We start from the raw sequence: 18,590 nt of genomic DNA on the forward strand, positions 1-18,590 counted from the left end.
ACATGATTATACATTTAGAAGACCCCATCATTTCAGCCCAAGCTCTCCTTAAGCTGATAAGCAACTTCAGCGAAGTCTCAGCATACAAAATCAACGTGCAGAAATCACAAGTATTCCTATACACCAATAACAGGGGCAAATCAAGAGCGAACTCTCATTCACAATTGCTACAAGAAGAATAAAATACCTAGGAATACAACTAACAAAAGAGGTAAAGGACCTCTTTAAGGAGAACTACAAACCACTGCTTAAGGGAATAAGAGAAGACACAACCAGATGGAAAAACATTCCAAGCTCATAGTTAGGAAGAACCAATATTGTGAAAATGGCCATACTATCCAAAGTAATTTATAGACTTAATGCTATCCCCATGAAACTACCAATGACCCTCTTCACAGAACTGGAAAAAATCACTGTAAACTTCATGTGGAACCAAAAAGGGGCCCACATAGCCAAAACAATCCTAAGCAAAAAGAACAAAGCTGGTAGAATCATGGTGCCGGACTTCAAGCTATACTACAAGGCAACAGTAATCAAAACAGCATGGTACTGGTATCAAAACAGAGACATAAACCAATGGAACAGAACAGAGGCCTCTGGAGCAACACCACACATCTACAACCATCTGATCTTTGACAAAGCTGACAAAAACAAGCAATGGGGAAAGGATCCCCTGTTTAATAAATGGTCTTGGGAAAATTGGCCAGCAGTGTGCAGAAAGCAGAAACTAGACACCTTCCTGACATCTTACATTAAAATTAACTCCAGATGGACTTAAACATAAAACCTAACACCATAAAAACTCTAGAAGAAAACCTAGGCAAAACCATTCAGGACATAGGCATAAGCAAGGACTTCATGACTAAAACACCAAAAGCAATGGCAACAAAAGCTAAAATAGACAAATGGGATCTAATTAAACTTCAGAGCTTCTGTACAGCAAAACAAACTATCATTAGAGCAAACTGGCAACCAATAGAATGGGAAAGCATTTTTGCAATCTATCCATCTGACAAAGGGCTAATATCCAGAATCTACAAAGAACTGAAACAGATTTACAAGAAACAAACAAACCCATCCAAAAGTGGGTGAAGGATATGAACAGACACTTTTCAAAAGAAGACATATATGAAGCCAACAAACATATGAAAAAATGCTCATCATCGCTGGCCATTAGAGAAATGCAAATCAAAACTACATTGAGATACCATCTCACAGCAGTTAGAATGGCGATCATTAAAAAATCTGGAGACAACAGATGTTGGAGAGGATATGGAGAAGTGGCATCACTTTTACACTGTTGGTGGAAATGTAAATTAGTTCAACCATTGTGGAAGACAGTGTGGCGATTCCTCAAGGATCTAGAAATAGAAATTCCACTTGACCCAGCAATCCCATTACTGGATATATACCCAAAGGATTATAAATAGTTCTATTATAAAGACACATGCACACACATGTTCACGTGACACTGTTTACAATAGCAAAGACCTGGAACCAACCCAAATGCCCATCAATTATAGACTGGACAAAGAAAATGTGGCACATATACACCATGGAATACCATGCAGCCATAAAAAACAGGTTTGTGTCCTTTATAGGGACATGGATGAACCTGGAAACCATCATTCTCAGCAAACTGACACAAGAACAGAAAATCACACACAGCATGTTCTCACTCATAGGCAGGTGTTGAACAATAAGAACACATGGACACAGGGAGGGGGGCACTACACATTGGGGTCCGTTGGTGGGGGCTATGGGAGGATTAGTGGGAGGGAGAGTGCGGGAAGGATAACGTGGGAAGAAATGTCAGGTATAGGTGATGGGCGGGATGATGGCAACAAACGACCTTGCCATGAATGTACCTATGCAACAATCTTGCGTGATCTGCACATGTACCCCAGAATCTAAAGCACAATAAATAAATTTTTTAAAATGCTACCAAAAAAATAAAGTTCTGAAAGGTGAATATTACCAATTCCTTTCCACGGCATCCCTTGAAAAAGTCAGGATCAGAAACTGGATCACTGAGATATGATTGAAGAAGATTCAGCCGAAGACCCGTGGGAGGTTCATTAGTCATTTTTACTCCATTCTGTAGAATTGTTACTGGAAACTAAGACAAAATAAATGGAGAATATTACACACGATAGCAAGTGGAGGCTCTAAAAGTGCATATACCAGTGGATTAAAAAATAGGCATAATGGAGGACTCCAGAAATACTTTAAAAACCTCTTAAGGTTACACATCTAAAGCTTGATTAAGATATACAGACTGCTGGCTGGGTGTGGTGGCTCATGCCTGAAATCCCAGCCCTTTGGGAGGCTGAGGCGGGTGGATCACCTGAGGTCAGATGTTCGAGACCAGCCTGGCCGACATGGTGAAACCCCATCTCTACTAAAAATACAAAAATCAGCCGAGCATGGTGGCATACACCTGTAACTCCACCTACTAGGGAGGCTGAGGCAGGAGAATCCCTTGAACCCAGGAGGCAAAGGTTGCAGTGAGCTGAGATTGTGCCACTGCACTCCAGCCTGGGAGACAGTGTGAGACTCCATCTCAAAACAAACAAACAAAACAAACAAGATATACAGATAGTTAAGTAAATGTATGGAATTCTATAGGAAATAAACATACTTTCGGAGATGGATAGCTCGTCAGCCAAAGTCTAAAGGATGAGTTACAGGTTTCAGAGGTAAAATCTTCACATATTTTTTCCAACATGGGCATCCAGGAGACTGCAAGGTGACAATTCTGTAGGCACACCCAAGTTCCTTCTTCTATTGCTGCTTTAATCATTTTTGTCGCAATTGGTCCTTGTCCCTGTCCCAGTGAAATAGCTTGAAACTTATTTCCCGACATAGATTTATCATTTGCAAATTTCAGCAGGCCTGTGAGAGGCACAAAAAATTGTCACACTGCTTACTCTAGAATTATTAAAATGTGTCTCATGCATAAATGTTTTATCATGAAAAATTCTAGTAACATTTCTCTGTAAATATCGGATTTACTACCTGACTTATATAAGAAATGAGTATTGAGTAAGATGTTTTATTTGTAATTTCTTAAAAGTTGACAGGATATGCACTTACTGGCCATAGGATCTGCTCCTGGAGATAGAACAAAAATTAAGGGAATGGTGCAATTTGAATCCAAGTAACTCTTTGTCAAATCAAATGGTGGAGGCTCTACAAACTTTTTCCCAAGTTTGTCAGTTACATAGTTTGTTATAGCTGGGGTTATCTGTTGAAAAGATATGATCTTTAGAGAGACTTTTATTTCACTTAACAGCTTTGTTATTGAAAAACAACAAAGAATACAATTTGAGTCTAACGGTTAAGAAAAGCATGTAGCGTTATAGACAAAGCACTAATTTCTCTAATAAACAAAAAGTAGACACATTTATAGGACAAAACCAATTATCCAAAAGAAAAATGGGCAAAGGAGATGAACTGCTTAGAGAAAATGAAGTACAAATTGATCCTAAACATATGAGGGATGCTCAGTGTCATTCATTATAGCAGAGATTGCAAACTGTCCCACTTCTTTGCCTGTGTTTGGTATCAGAACCTCAAGTTTTCCTGGCATTTCTTGCAGGTAATGTGGCCATGTGACTAAGTTTTGGCCAGAGAGATTCAAGTAGAAATTATGTATGGAACTTCCAGATTACATTTTAAGGAAGCTATTTGCCTTCAACACTTTCTTTTTTCAACAGACACAGCGTTCACCAGCCAGCTTCCATTTTGCTGATGGGGACCACACTGTAAGCATGAAAGAACCTGAGTTTCTGGGTGATCATAGGAGCTGAGCCTTCCTGTCATCCCTTAATCATTTGCCTCTGAGCTGTTAGGAGAGAGAGAAATGAAATTCTATTTGATTTAAGCCACTATACTTTGCGTTCCTTTGTTACAGCAGCTTCATTTACACTCTAATACTCATAACAAGAAAAGTACAAATTATAACTATACTTAGATACCATTTTTAACCTATTGAATTGTTATATAAATGAGCCAAAGATGGCCTGTGAAGCCATGATATCCTGATATTTGGTCAAATAGCAGTCTACATGTTGCTGTGAAGATATTTTTGGATGAGACTAATATTTAAATCAGTAGACTTGGAATAAAGCAGATTGTCCTCCATAATGAGGTCAGCCTCATACAATCAGTTGGAAGCCTTCAGAAAGAAAAAAGCCTGTTTTCCATGTAAAAGAGGACCTTTTGCCACCAAATTGCCTTTGGACTTGAGCTGCACCATCAACTCCTCCTTGAGTTTCCAGCCTGCCAGCGGATTCACCAGCCTCCACAATCACACCAGCCAACTGCTTTCAGAAAAATCAATCAATTCCCCTCCCTTATTGTTTTATTTCTCTGGAGAACAGAGAGAAACAACTAGAAGGCCTGAATAACATATGCTTGAATTCCATTTAGTTGAATTGAATTCAGCTTAATTCATAGACACTTGTTGAGCTTCTACTATGTGGCAGACGTTGCTCTCAATCCTGACAATATAGAGCAAAATAAGACATGAGTCCTGACCTCAAGAAGCTTACAGCCCAGGAGACCCTAAACAATAAGCAACAAATATTGTGCATTCTAATGGGGTACATGCTATGCTATATAAGCACAGGCTTTCAAGCATGGCAGACAAAGCAAAAACCCTACACATGGTATTGAAACAATATCTCTATTGCCCATCAGGGAGCCATTCTGTAAAGTGCAAATAGGCAAGTGTTCCCAGATGCAAAGCTATTAAGTCCTCAGTTTACCATGAACAAGGGAGGCTACTGGTGACAAAATCATGAATAGAGCATTGTTTGGGGCTTGCAGAGACTTAAAGGGACTCTCTAGTGAGAGGAGAATAAACATACACAGACACATATACACACACAACTATCAGGAAGAATGAGGTGACTTTTAACAATGTGCAAAAGTCTTTGGGAGGCAGTGTATGGAGTAAAACATTTATGTAGGTCTCTCTTTAAATCTACTCAGAGCATTAGATAATATTTCTTGTGAGACTTTACTAAAACTGTAATTTTTTTTTTTAATGAAGAAAGAAAGGAAGGGACTATTGCAATCACTTTTAACACCTTCATATTTTTCAGGGTGTAGGTGAAGTGACTTACTAATATTCTTTCCTCAAACAAATCTTAGTTAGACAGGCTCCTCTGAGCCCTTTCTTCTATGAGGCCTTGTCTTCCATGGGCCCAGTTGTAGCAAGAATCCCACAAGTCAGTTTAGTGAGAGTCCCCCACCCTCTGCATGTGACCACCCTCCATAACTGATCAAATTCCTCATACCCTGCCTTCACCCAGGTGATATCTCATCACCCTGGCCTGTTTCAGCAAGAATTCTGTTAGGTCAGGGTAGCAAGAATTTCTCCTACCCTTGATGTCTCTTCTTAGTAATTCCCCCACACCCTTCTCCTTGACTATGAATCCCCAACTGTCTCTGCTGTATCTGGAGTTAAGCCTGACCTCTCTTTCCTATTGTGATAGTCTTGAACAAAGTCTTCCTTCCTCCTTTAACAATTGTCATGAATAACTTTTTAACATTACTCAAAGTTTAGATGTATGAACATAGTTTTTTGTTTTCTATTATAAAATTATCCTTTTGTAATACTATAATCACCTTCCTTAAATTTGTGAAAATTGATATCAGCCTACTTGTCTTTAGAAAGATTTCTGTGCATGTTTGAACTAATAAAATTGTGACATGTACAAAATGTTCTGCTATCTTCTGCTTTTAGCTATGATGTGGTTATAGGGATTGGATTTATCCTACCGCCACAAACATCTTAAAAACATTCAAAATTAATGAAACAACCATTTTTGCACCGGGGCAGTAGGTGGTGTAGGACTGTGATCACCGAGAAAAAGAAAAAGTGAATGCTATTCTCTCAGCTTTCTTCTTGGAGATATACTAGACTGTGGAACAGGGAGCATAATTAAGGCAGGGCAACGCAGTGATGCTGAGGTGGGAAAACAAGAAAAAGATGACAAAGAGGCCAAGGCTGCTGGAAGTTGCAGAATTCTAATTAGCACAGAACTATCCAGGAAGAGTTCGGAAATCTGCATCACAATACCTCTGAATCTTTGCTGAACAGTATGGTGTGTGTGCATGAGGCCAAGAAAAGAAGGTCTGAGGAGCTGTAAGCAGGAGATCTGGCGAGCTACCACTGTTTCATGAAGGCTGGGACTCATTCAGGTTCCCAACAGCCAAAGAGAGTCCTTAGTGATCACTTGGAGCATTCAGTAAAGGCCCCAGATGGGCGGCACTTTGGTAGAGCTAAACTATGCATTGAATTAAGGCTATTCTAGACCAGCCCTACCAAATATTAAAAACAGTATTTGAAAGGAACAATTCAAACTTCAGTAATTTAACTACATAGCCACAGAGGTTGACAGACTTTCTACAGATGGCCAGATAGGAAGTATTTTAGGCTTTGTGGGACATACAGTTTCTGTTGCATGTTTTTTGTTTTTTTGAGACAGAGTCTTGCTCCGTCACCCAGGCTGGAGTGCAGTGGTACAATCTCAGCTCACTGCAACATCTGCCTCCCCAGTTCAAGCAATTCTCTGCCTCAGCCTCCCAAGTAGCTGGGATTACAGGCGCCCACAATCATGCTGGCTAATTTTTTGTATTTTTAGTAGAGATGGGGTTTCACCATTTTGGCCAGGCTGGTCTTGAACTCCTGACCTCATGATACACCTGCCTCAGCCTACCAAAGTTCTGGGATTACAGGCGCCTGCCACCACACCCAGCTGATTTTTTATATTTTTGGTAGAGATGGGGTTTCACCATGTTGACCATGCTGGTCTCAAACTCTGATCTCATGATCTACCTGCCTAAACTTCCCAAAGTGCTGGGATTACAGGCGTGAGCCACCGTGCCAGGCTGCAGGTTCTTTTTGAAGCAACTTTGTTTTTTTGAGATGGAGTCTCGCTCTGTCACCCAGGCTGTAGTGCAGTGGTGTGATCTCTGCTCACTGCAACCTCCACCTCCCTGGTTCAAGCGATTATCCTTCCTCAGCCTCCTGAGTAGCTGGGATTACAGGCATGTACCATCATGCCTGGCTAAGTTTTGTATTTTTAGTAGTGACAGGTTTTCACCATCTTGGCCAGGCTGGTCTTGAATTCCTGACCTCAAGTGATGTGTCCTCCTCGGCCTCCCAAAGTGCTGGGATTACAGGCATGAGCCACTATGCCCAGCCAAAACAACTCTTTAAAAATATAAAAAATATGGCCAGGCATGGTGGCTCATGCCTATAATCCCAGCACTTTGGGAGGCCAAGGCAGGTGGATCACAAGGTCAGGAGTTCCAGACCAGCCTGGCCAATATGGTGAAACCCTGTCTCTACTAAAAATACAATAATTAGCTGGGCATGGTGGCAGGCTCCTGTAGTCCCAGCTACTCAGGAGGCTGAAGCAGGAGAATCGCTTGAACCTGGGAGGCAGAGGCTGCAGTGAGCCAAGATCTCGTCACTGCACTCCAGCTTGGGGAACAAGAGCAAGATTCTGTCTCAAGAAAAAAAAAAATCACACACACTAAAAAACATTCTTAGTTCATGGGCTGGGCCAAAAAGGTCATGGGCTAAATTTGGCCCACAGTTATTTGTTGACCCCTGAACTAGCAGGACAGAACTCAACAATCTTTATAGGAAAATGAAATCTAACTCATCAACAATGTGATAGTCACAATGTCTAATATCCAATCGAACATTATTAGACATGTCAAGAAGCAGGAAAATATCATGTATAACTAAGAGCAAAATCAGTCAATAGAAACAGATCCAGAAATTATGGAATCAGTCAGTAATTTTAAAACAGTTATTATAACTATGTTCAACTATTTAAAAGAAATTAGCAGAGTAAAAAGAGAAATAACATATACAAAAAGAACCAATTTTTTAGAGATGAAATATACAATTACTAAAATTAAAAAATTAAATAGGATTTGTAGGAAACTAGACAATACAAAAGAAGAAATCAGCAAATGTTAAGACAGCAATGGAAACTACCCCAACGGATGCAAGGAGATACCAAAGCTTAAAAAAATAATTAACAGAGTATCAGTTACATTATATTATATTACATGGCATTATATTAAGCAATCACATGGATGAATCTGGAAACCATCCTTCTCAGCAAACTGACACAAGAACAGAAAATCAAACACCACATGTTCTCACTCATAGGCATGTGTTGAACAATGAGAACACATGGACACAGGGAGGGGAGCATCACACACTGGGGTCTGTTGGCGGGGGGCTAGAGGAGGGACAGCAAGGGATGGGGAGGTTGGGGAGGGATAACACGGGGAGAAATGCCAGATATAGGTGATGGGGAGGAAGGTAACAAACCACCTTGCCATGTAAGTACCTATGCAACAACCCTGCATGATCTGCACATGTACCCCAGAGCCTAAAGTACAATTAAAAAAAAAAAAAGAAAGTACTAATATAAATCAATCAATCAATCAATCAATCCTGGGTGAGGTGAAACAATACTTTAAGAAATAATAACCAAAAACATTCCCAAACTGAGGAAAACAATAAACCCACAGATCCAAATCCAAGGAGCTCAACGAACTGTAAGCTGGATAATCAATCTGAAATGAGAGTTAAAGAATCAAATAACAATAACTTTAAGCCTAATACTTAATAAATGGAAAATTATCTAAGCTCCAAATAGAACAGATTGGTCTTTTACCTTATCAGGTCTTAAGCACCGAAGAATTATTATTTTCTGTAGTTCATTTAGGTTCTTATCCATTGGTGCTGGAAATTTGACATTATATGGCTCTTTACTGTCATAGATTTCCCGCCATTCACATATATGTTCACAAAAATGTTGCCTAATAGAAAAAAGCTTAAGAATTATTCTTGTTATTGGGAAAAACTTAAAAGATTGTTGAACAAGGAGTAGACACCAGACAGCTATAGGACCATTTAAAAATCACTAAAGAACAAGTTTACCTATTGCCATTCAATGATAAATAATCAATTTAAACAATTACCTGAGTCCCCTGAAGGCAGGAAATTCACTTGCACGACAAATTTCCTCCCAGCTTTTTTCCTGTAGCCAAGTTGGATCAGGATTTTTCTCAGCACTTTTAAGACTTACTCCTCCAGTTAAAAGAAATATCAGTTCCTGGTATTCAATCTCTTTCCTCGCCCTGTATTCCCAAAATAAGGACCGTTATAAAATTGTTCATTTTCAAATTGAATGATGTCAATGGCTACTTTTATAACCTGGATAGAATAACTTAGACTGTACTTACCCACCTGCTGTAAACAACTAGAAAACTGGACAAAATTAATGAAACAACCATTTTTTTGAAATTGTACAATAGCTAGGACTGTGCAGGACTGTGGCCTCTGAGAGAAGAGAGATAAATAAGGTGACTCCTTTTCCTCAGCAGTCTGCCTGGAGGCACTTTCTAGACTACAGAGCAGGGAGGTGTGATCAAACTCAGAGCTTTGCAGTATTGCCAAGTTGAGGAAACCAACATTAAGATCTCCTCAGCAGTATTCCTGAGTTGAGGACATCAGCATTAGGGAAGACTTAAGTGACCGGAGTTCGTGAGCAGAGGAGGAAGATGAATGGAAAAGGTGAATGACTGTCTTAAAAATATACAGAGGTGCTCTCTTGGTTCTACTGATAAATACAGCAGGCATTGCTCATTGAATTCTTAGGCATTCTAAGGAGTGTGTTATTAGGTGATTTCATCATTGTGTGAACGTCGCAACGTGTACTTACACAAATATACATGGTGTATATGGTATAGTCTGTTGGTCCTAGGCTATAAATCTGTACAGCATGATACTGTACTAAATACAGTAAGCAACTGTAACATAATGGCATGTATTTGTATATCTAAACATAGAACAGAACAGTAAAAATATGGTGTTCTAATCTTACGGAACCACCATTGCATATGCGGTTTGCTGCTGACTGAAACGTTGTTATGTGGCACATGACTGTACTAAGGCATGCATCAGTAAGGTAAAATTCCAGGAGGCCAGCAAAAAAACATCTAAGGGGCTATAAACTGAATAGTTCCCAGAGATCACACTCACTGCAGCCTCAAACTTCTGAGCTTAGGCAATCCTCCTGGCTTAGCCTTCTGAGTAGCTGAGATTAGAGGTGTGGGCCACCGCACATAACACAAGTATTGAAAAGATCAAACTAATCCAGTAGTAATTTAACTACCTGAAAAAGTGAAGTCTAAAGCTCCTTAAAGAAATACAAAATTTCCAGCACTTACCAATATAAAATTCACAACATTCATAACCAAGAAAAATATTGGTCATAGATGCAGATGTAGAAGTGAAGGAGATAACTAGCCAATAAGAATGTTAAAATAGTTATTATAAACATACTGAAGGACTTAAACCAAAGCATGACCATAATAGAATAAATGGGCAATATTAAATAGACTAAACACAGCTCCTAAAAATAAAAATACATAATCTGTTACAGGAATAGAAAAAAACCTAAAGATAAAAATATAAAAATTAAAATATTTACTTCTTTCTTTTCCAGATGTATAGATATTGAAAAGATTTATTAGAAGTAGACCTATACTATAAGATATTTTAGGGGAAGTTTCAGATAGCTGGAACTCTGGATCTACACAAAAGAATAAAGAACAGAAATGGTAACTGTGTTAATAAACATAAAATATTTTTTTAAAAATCATTAATATTTAAGTCTCTGTAAAAGATAATGTCAGGAATTTGAAAGTCATCACTCTAATCCACACAATAAGCAAAAAGCTGAACAAACTGAAAATCAGCAACTTTTCTTAGATGCATCGGAGGACTGAGGTCATATGGGTAACTTACTACCTCCTAACTGGGAAGAGACGGATAAATACAGAGAATCCTAAATTACTTGAGCAGAAGCTCAGGATATTATCAATAATAATCTTGAATGTAAACAAATTAAATTCCCCAATTAAAATATATAAACTGGCTAAATTTAAAACACCCAACTATATGCTGCCCACAGAAACTCACCTCACCTGAAAAGACACAGAGACTGACAGCAATGGGATGAAAAGAGATATTCCACACCAATGAAAACCTAAAGGAAGCAGGAGTAGCTATATTTACATGAAAAAAAAAAAAAGACTTTAAGTCAAAAACTACAAAGAATAACATTGTATAGTAATAAGGGGATCAATTCAGCAAGAGAATATAACAAGTGTAAAAATATATGCACCTAATACCAGAGCACCCAGATACATAAAAAAAAATCATTAGATCTAAAGGGAGAGGCTGACCCCAATACAGTAACAGCTGGGGACTTCAACACCCCACTCAGCATTGGACAGATCATCTAGACAGAAAGTCAACAAAGAAGTTTCAAATTTAAACTGTACCATAGACCAAATAGACCTACAAGACATTTAAAGAACATCTCACAGTAGTTGCAGAATACACATTCTCTTCATCAGCACATAAAACATTCTCCAGGATTGGCCATATGTTAGGACATGAAAAAGAAACCTTAAAAAAAATTTTTAATTGAAATATGAAGTATTTTATCTGACCACAATGGAATAAAAGTATAAATCAATAAAGAGGAACACCCAAAACTACAAATATATGAAGACTAAACATGCTCCTGAGTGACCAATTGATTAAAAAAGAAATTAAGAGAGAAAGTAAAAAATACTTCACGCCTGTATTTCTAGCACTTTGGGAGGCTGAGGCAGGCAGATTGCTTGAGCCCAGGGTTTCAGGACCCACCTGGGCAACATGGCAAAACCTTGTCTCTACAAAAAATAGAAAAAATTAGCCAAGTGTGGTGGTCCATGCCTACAGTCCCAGCTACTCGGGAGGCTAATGTGAGAGGATTGCTTGAGCCCAGGAGGTTGAAATCACAGTGACCTGTGATCATGTCACTGCACTCCAGCCTGAGGGACAGAATGACACCCTGTCTCAAAACAAAAAAAAAAGCAAATGAACAAAACAACAACAACAACAACAACCTTGAAGCAAATGAAAACAGAAACACAGCATACCAAAATGTATGGGACACAACAAAAACCATATTTATAGCAGTTTATAGCAAGTATAACAAGAGGCAAGTTTACAGCAATAAATGCCTACATGAAAAAGTAGAAAGATTTCAAATAAGCTAATGATGCACCTCAAGAAACTAGAAAAGAACAAACCAAACTCAAAATTAGAAAAAGGAAAAAAAAAAAAAAGCAGAAATAAATGACATTTTGAGACTAAAAAAATAGAGATCAATGAAACAAAAAGTTGGTTTTTCAAAAAGATAAACATAATTGACAAAGCATTAAGTAGGCCAAGAAAAAAAGACAGAAGACCCAAATAAAATTAGAAACAAAAGGAGACATTACAGTTGATACTGCAGAAATACAAAGGATCATCAGAGACTATTATAAACAATTATAAACTAATCAATTTGAAAACCTAGAGAAAATGGGTAAATTTGTTGACACATACAACCTATCAAGATTGAACCAAGAAGAAATAGAAAACCTGAACAGATCAATAATGAGTAATGAGATTGAATCGGTAATGAAATCAAGAAAGGAAAGTCTAGGAACAGATGCCTTCACTGCTGAATTCTACCAAACTTTTAATGAATCAATATTCTTTAAAATTCTTCTCAAACTATTCAAAAATATTGAAGGGGAGCGAACTCTGCCAAACTCATTTTACAAGGCCAGCATAACCCTGATACCAAAACCAGATAAAAATACAACATAAAAAAATACAGAACAATATCTCTGATGAAAATAATGCAAAAATCCTCAACAAAATATTGTAAACCAAATTCAATAGCATGTCAAAAAGATCATACACTATAATCAAGTGGATTTATCCTAAGGATGCAAGGATGATTCAACCTACACAAATAATGTGATACATCACAACAGAATGAAGGACAAACACCATATGATCATATTAAAAGATTCAGAAAAAGCATTTGATAAAATTCAATATCCCTCATGATAAAAACTCTTAATAAATTAGGCATAGAAGGAAGTATATCAACATAGTAAAAGCCATATAAGACAAACTCACAGCTACCATTATACTGAACTGGAAAAGGTCAAGGAGGCCCACTCTCATCACTCTTATTCAACGTATTAATAGTAAAGTCTTAGCCTGAGCAGTTAGGCAAGAGAAAAAAAAATGAAGGGCATTCAAATTAGAAAGGAGAAAGTCATATTGCCCGTTTGCAGATGACATGATTTTATATACAGAAAAACTTAGCCTCTATTAAAAAAACTATTAAAACTAGTAAAGTTGCAGGATACAAATATCAACTTACAAAAAATGGTAGTGTTTCTATGTAAGAACAATGAACTAGCTGGAAAAGAAATCAAGGAAGTATTCCCACTGGCAAAAATCACAAAAAATAAAATATCTAGGAGTACATTTAAACAAGGAGATGAAGGCTCTCTATAAGGAAAACTTAAAAAACACCAAAAAACAATGATGAAAGAAATTGAAGACACCAAAAAATAGAATGACAACCCATCTTCATAGACTAGAAAAATTAATGTTGTTAAAATGATCATACCACCCAAGCTGATCAACAAATTCAATGCACTCTCTATCAAAATATCAATGACATTCTTCACAGAAATAGAAAAAAAATTCTAAAATTTGCATGGAACCATGAAAGACCCAAAATAGCCAAAGCAACACTGAGCAAAAAGAACAAAGCTAGATGCATCACACTACCAGACTTCAAAATGTACTACAAAGCTATATTAACCAAAACAGCATGGTACTGGCATACGACCAGACACATAGACCAGTGGAACAGAACAAAGAACCCAGAAATTAATCCATGTGTCTACAGCCAACCGACTTTTGAGAAAGCTGCCAAGGACATTGACTGGGGAAAGGACAGTCTCTTCCGTAAATGGTTCTGGGGAAAATTGGATATCCATATGGAGAAGAACAAAACCAGACCCTCTCTTCTTATTCTATACAAAAATCAACTCAAAATGGATTAAAAACCTAAATGTAAAACCTGAAGCTATAAAACTACTAGAAGAAAACATGGGAAATGCTTCAGGACATTGGTCCTGGAAAAGATTTTAGGAATAAAATCTCAAAAGGGCAGGCAACAAAAGCAAAATGTAAATAAGAGAAATTATATTAAACTAAAAGGCTTTTGTACACCAAAAGAAACAATCAACACAGGAAAAGACAACCCACAGAATGGGAGAAAATATTTGCAAACTATTCATCTATCAAGGAATTAATACCCACAATATACAAGGAACTCAAACATCTCAACAACAACAATAAAAAAATCTGATTTTTAAATGGGCAAATGAGGTTAGCATGGTGGGTTATGCCTGTAATCCCAGTACTCTGGGAGGCCAAGGCAGGTGAATCACTTTAGCCCAAGAGTTTAAGACCAGCCTGGATAACATAGCAAAGCCCTGTCTCTACAAAAAGAAAAATAGAAAAATTAGCTAAGCATGGTAGCATGTGCCTGTTTCCCAGCTACTTGGGAGGCTAAGATGGGAGGATCACCAGAGCCTGGCAGGTGGAGGTTGCAGTGAGCCAACAAAATGTCACTGCATGGCAGCCAGGGCAAAAGAGTGAGACTCTGTCTCAAAAGAAAAAAAAAAGGACAGATTATCTGAACAGACATTTCTCAAAAGAAGACACACAAATGGCCAAAAACATATGAAAAAAAGTTCAGTATCACTAATCATTAGAGAAATGCAAATCAAAACCACAATGAGATATCATCTCACTCCAGTTAGAATGGCTATCATCAAAAAGCCAAAAAATACAAATGCTGGTGAGGATTCAGAGAAAAGGGAACTCTTCTGCACTGTTGGTAGGAATGTAAACTAGTATAACCACTATGGAGAAAAGTATGGAAGTTCCTCAAAAAACCACAAATCAAACTACCATATGATCCAGCAATCCCACAACTAGGCCTTTATCTAAAGGAAAGGAAATAATTAGATCAAAGAGACATCTGCACTGATTTGTTTTGGTAAAACTATTCACAATAAGCAAAATATAAAATCAACCTAAGTGTCCAACAACAGATGAAGGGCTAAAGAAAATGTGGTACACATACACAATGGAATATTATTCAGTCATAAAAAGAATGAAAACTTCTCATTTGCGGCAACGTGAATAAAACTGAAAGACATTACATTCAGTGAAATATGCCAGGAGCAGAAAGTTAAACACCATGTGTTCTCACTCATATACAGAAGCTTAAAAAAGTTGATTTCATAGAAGTAAAAAGTAGAACAGAGTATACCAGAGGCTGGGAAACACAGGGAATAGGGAGAAATTTGTTAAAGGATACAAAAGAACTTCTCGTATTCAATAGAACTGTAGGATGAGTATAGTTAACAATAATATATTACATTCGACTTTTGAACAACACAGGAGTTAAGGTGCTGACCCCCATGTGGCCAAAATTCATGTATAATTTTTGATTCCCCCAAAACTTAACTACTAATAGCCTATTGTTGACTAAAAAATCTTACAATTAGTACATATTTTATATGTTATATGCATTAAATACTATATTCTTACAACAAAGTATACTAGAAAAAGAAAATTACAGTATATACTGTATTGATCAACACCGTAGGTTTATGTAATCTGTTTACAAGATGAACTGTTTGTCTGCAATGGTGGGTAACCACAGCTGCAGACCTCAATCTATGGTAAACATCAAACAATTCCATTTTTTCTTGTAATGTAATGACTTTTCTCTGACTCTTGGGAGAACTTCCAGGAAAACTACAAACCAAAATCTCTCATGAAAACAGATGCAAAAATCTTCCACAAAATATTAGTAAATCAAATCCAATAATGTATGCAAAAAATTATACACTAGTGGCACTTTGTATGGATCCCATGATGTTATTCCAAGTTTGTGCTATTGTACTAAACACAATGAAAAATACAAGAAAACCGTGAAGAGATCACTTTTTACTGCCATACCCAATGTACTGAAGAGATGAACTGCTCTTGAGATGATTAGCATCACCTGACATTTTAAGTGGATAATCAGAATACTTAAGCTCACTGCAACAGCAACAGGAGGTGGCTGCAAAATTCTTATAGTAGTACAGTATGTGCTACAGTTAATTGTATGGAGTTATGATTTGATGCTGTATCTTTATATTTGTTTACATTTCTTGACTGCAAATGATGCCATGTATGGACTGTAAGTGTGTGAGTTTTTATAAATTTTAACTTTTTATAATAAATTTGTGTATATTTTATGGTAGTTAATGATTTTTAAAAAGACTAGTATTTACATGTATTTTATGTATTTATGACATAGTTAACCTTTGCTTAATTTTTTGAATATTTCTGGCTAGGCAGTTCATCTATGAGTTTTTTCAAAGTGTCACAAATCTTCAAAAAATTTTCCAATATATTTATTTCTTAAAAATCCATGTATAAGTGGACTGGTGAAGTTGAAGTTCAAACCCATGTGGTTCAAGGGTCAATTGTATACATTTTCAAATAGCTAGAAGAGAGAATACTGAATGTTACTAGCACAAAGAAATGATAAATGTTTGAGATTATGGATATACTTATTATCCTGACCTGATCACTATAACTTAATATGTTCTGAAATTTACTATGGAACAAATAAATACACACAATTATTATGTGTTAATTAAAATATGCAAAAATGGAAATAATGGTTTGTTCAAAATAATAACAGCAACAATGTATTCGGTGCCTATAGCTATGGATAAGTGAAATGAATGACCACAATGTTATAAGGGATAAGGGGAGGCGAAACTGGGAATAGTCTGTTATAGAGTACTTGCAGGAAGTGGTATAGTGTTATTTGAATGAGGACTTGGATTAGCTGTAAATGTAAATTGCAAACTCAAGGGCAATAACAAAAAAGTTTTAAAAAGTAAGGATAATTGATCTGCTAAGAGAAAAGAAAAAACTGAATCATACAAATTTAGTTAAAACCAGAGAAGACAGAAAAATAGAAGATAAAAATAATAACAGTAATAACAATAACAACAACAGAACAAGGACAATGAATAGGAAACAGTAATATATATGGTAGATATTAATCCAACTGTATCAGTAATCAGTTTAAATGTCAATGGTCTAAATACATCAATTAAAAGACAGGTGATCAGAGTGGATCCAAAAGCAAGACCTAACTATATGTTGTCTACAGGAAGCCCACCTTAAACATACAAACACACAGATACATTAAAAGTAAGGAGATAGAGAAAGATATACCAAGCTAACACTAATCAGGGGGAAGCAGGGTAGCTATGTTAATTTCAGACTAAGAAGACTTCTGAGCAAGGAAAATTATTGGGAATTAAGAGGACCATTACATCAAGATAAAGAAGTCACAATCTGCCAAAAGGCTCACAAGGGAAAATTTGATAATCTAACTAGACCTGTGTCTATTAATGAAATTGAATCAATAATTAATAACTTTCTAAAAGTGAAAGCACCAGGCTCAGATGCGTTCACTGAAGAATTGTACTAAACATACAGGAAGAAATTAAACCAATTCCACCATGTCTTCCAGAAAATAGCAAAAGGGATACTTGCTAACTGGTTCTATGAGGCCAGTACTACCTAATACCAGAGCCAGGCAACACATCACAAGAAAGGAAAACCACAATCCAAAATCTCTCATAAAAATTGATGCAAAAATCCTCAACAAGGGGAGCAAAATATTAGCAAATATTAGCAACAAAATATTGTCAAATCAAACCCAATAATGTATAGAAAGAATTATACACCATGACTAAGTGGGATTTATTACAGGTATAAAAGGCTGATTCAATATTTGAAAATCAATTAATGTAATTAATCATAGTGAGAGAGTAAAGAAGTAAAAGCATATGATCCTATCAAAATATGTAAAATAATAAAAAGCTTGACAGCCGTACACAGTGGCTCACACTTGCAGTCCCAGGACTTTGGGAGGCCAAGGCAGGTGGATCACTTGAGGTCAGGAGTTTGTGACCAGCCTAGCCAACATTGTAAAATGCTGTCTCTACTAAAAATACAAAAATTAGCTAGGCGTGATGGCAGGCACCTGTAATCCCAGCCACTTAGGAGGCTGAGGCAGGAAAATCACTTGAACCCGGGAGGCGGAGGTTGTAATGAGCTGAGATCGAGCCACTGCCCTCCAGCCTGGGTGACAGAACTAGACTGTCTCAAAAAAAAAAAAAAAAAAAAAAGACCTGAACAGATATGTCACCAAAGATGATGTATACTTGGCAGATAAGAATAGGAAAAGATGTTCAATATCACATTTCATTAGGAAATTGCAAATTAAAATGACATACCCTAAACACTATTAAAATGCCACCTTCCAAAATACGCACCATCAACTCTTACTCATTGCTCATGGAGAGGCGAAATGGTGTGGCCACTTAGGAAGACAGTTTGGCAGTTTTTTACAAAACTAAACATACTGTTACCATACAATCCAGCTGTTGCATTCCTGGGACTTATCCAAAGAAGTTGAAAACTTAGGTTCACATAAAAACTTACATATGAATGTTTGTAGCATATTTACTCATAATTGCCA

The 18,590-nt window shown here is 37.0% G+C and overlaps 1 protein-coding gene across 8 annotated transcripts in view; it reads right to left on the reverse strand.

Annotated features, from left to right (window-relative positions):
• The window catches only part of DNAH12 (dynein axonemal heavy chain 12), a 245,766-nt gene that overhangs the window by 37,327 nt on the left and 189,849 nt on the right, over positions 1-18,590 (reverse strand). For all 8 annotated transcript variants that reach the window (XR_004272357.1, XM_032289540.1, XM_032289541.1 and 5 more), the window contains 5 exons: positions 9,025-9,183; positions 8,718-8,862; positions 3,097-3,247; positions 2,642-2,895; positions 1,979-2,119 (listed from right to left, as the gene is read on the reverse strand). Coding sequence is in view for 7 of the 8 variants with exons in the window: in XM_032289540.1 (XP_032145431.1) it covers positions 1,979-2,119; positions 2,642-2,895; positions 3,097-3,247; positions 8,718-8,862; positions 9,025-9,183 (850 nt within the window). In the remaining variant the exon portion in view is untranslated. The remainder of the gene's footprint in view (positions 1-1,978; positions 2,120-2,641; positions 2,896-3,096; positions 3,248-8,717; positions 8,863-9,024; positions 9,184-18,590) is intronic.

This window comes from Sapajus apella, unplaced genomic scaffold (genome assembly GCF_009761245.1).
Source record: "Sapajus apella isolate SASKATOON/1434 unplaced genomic scaffold, GSC_monkey_1.0 scaffold23, whole genome shotgun sequence".
NCBI classification, from domain to species: Eukaryota; Metazoa; Chordata; class Mammalia; order Primates; family Cebidae; genus Sapajus; species Sapajus apella.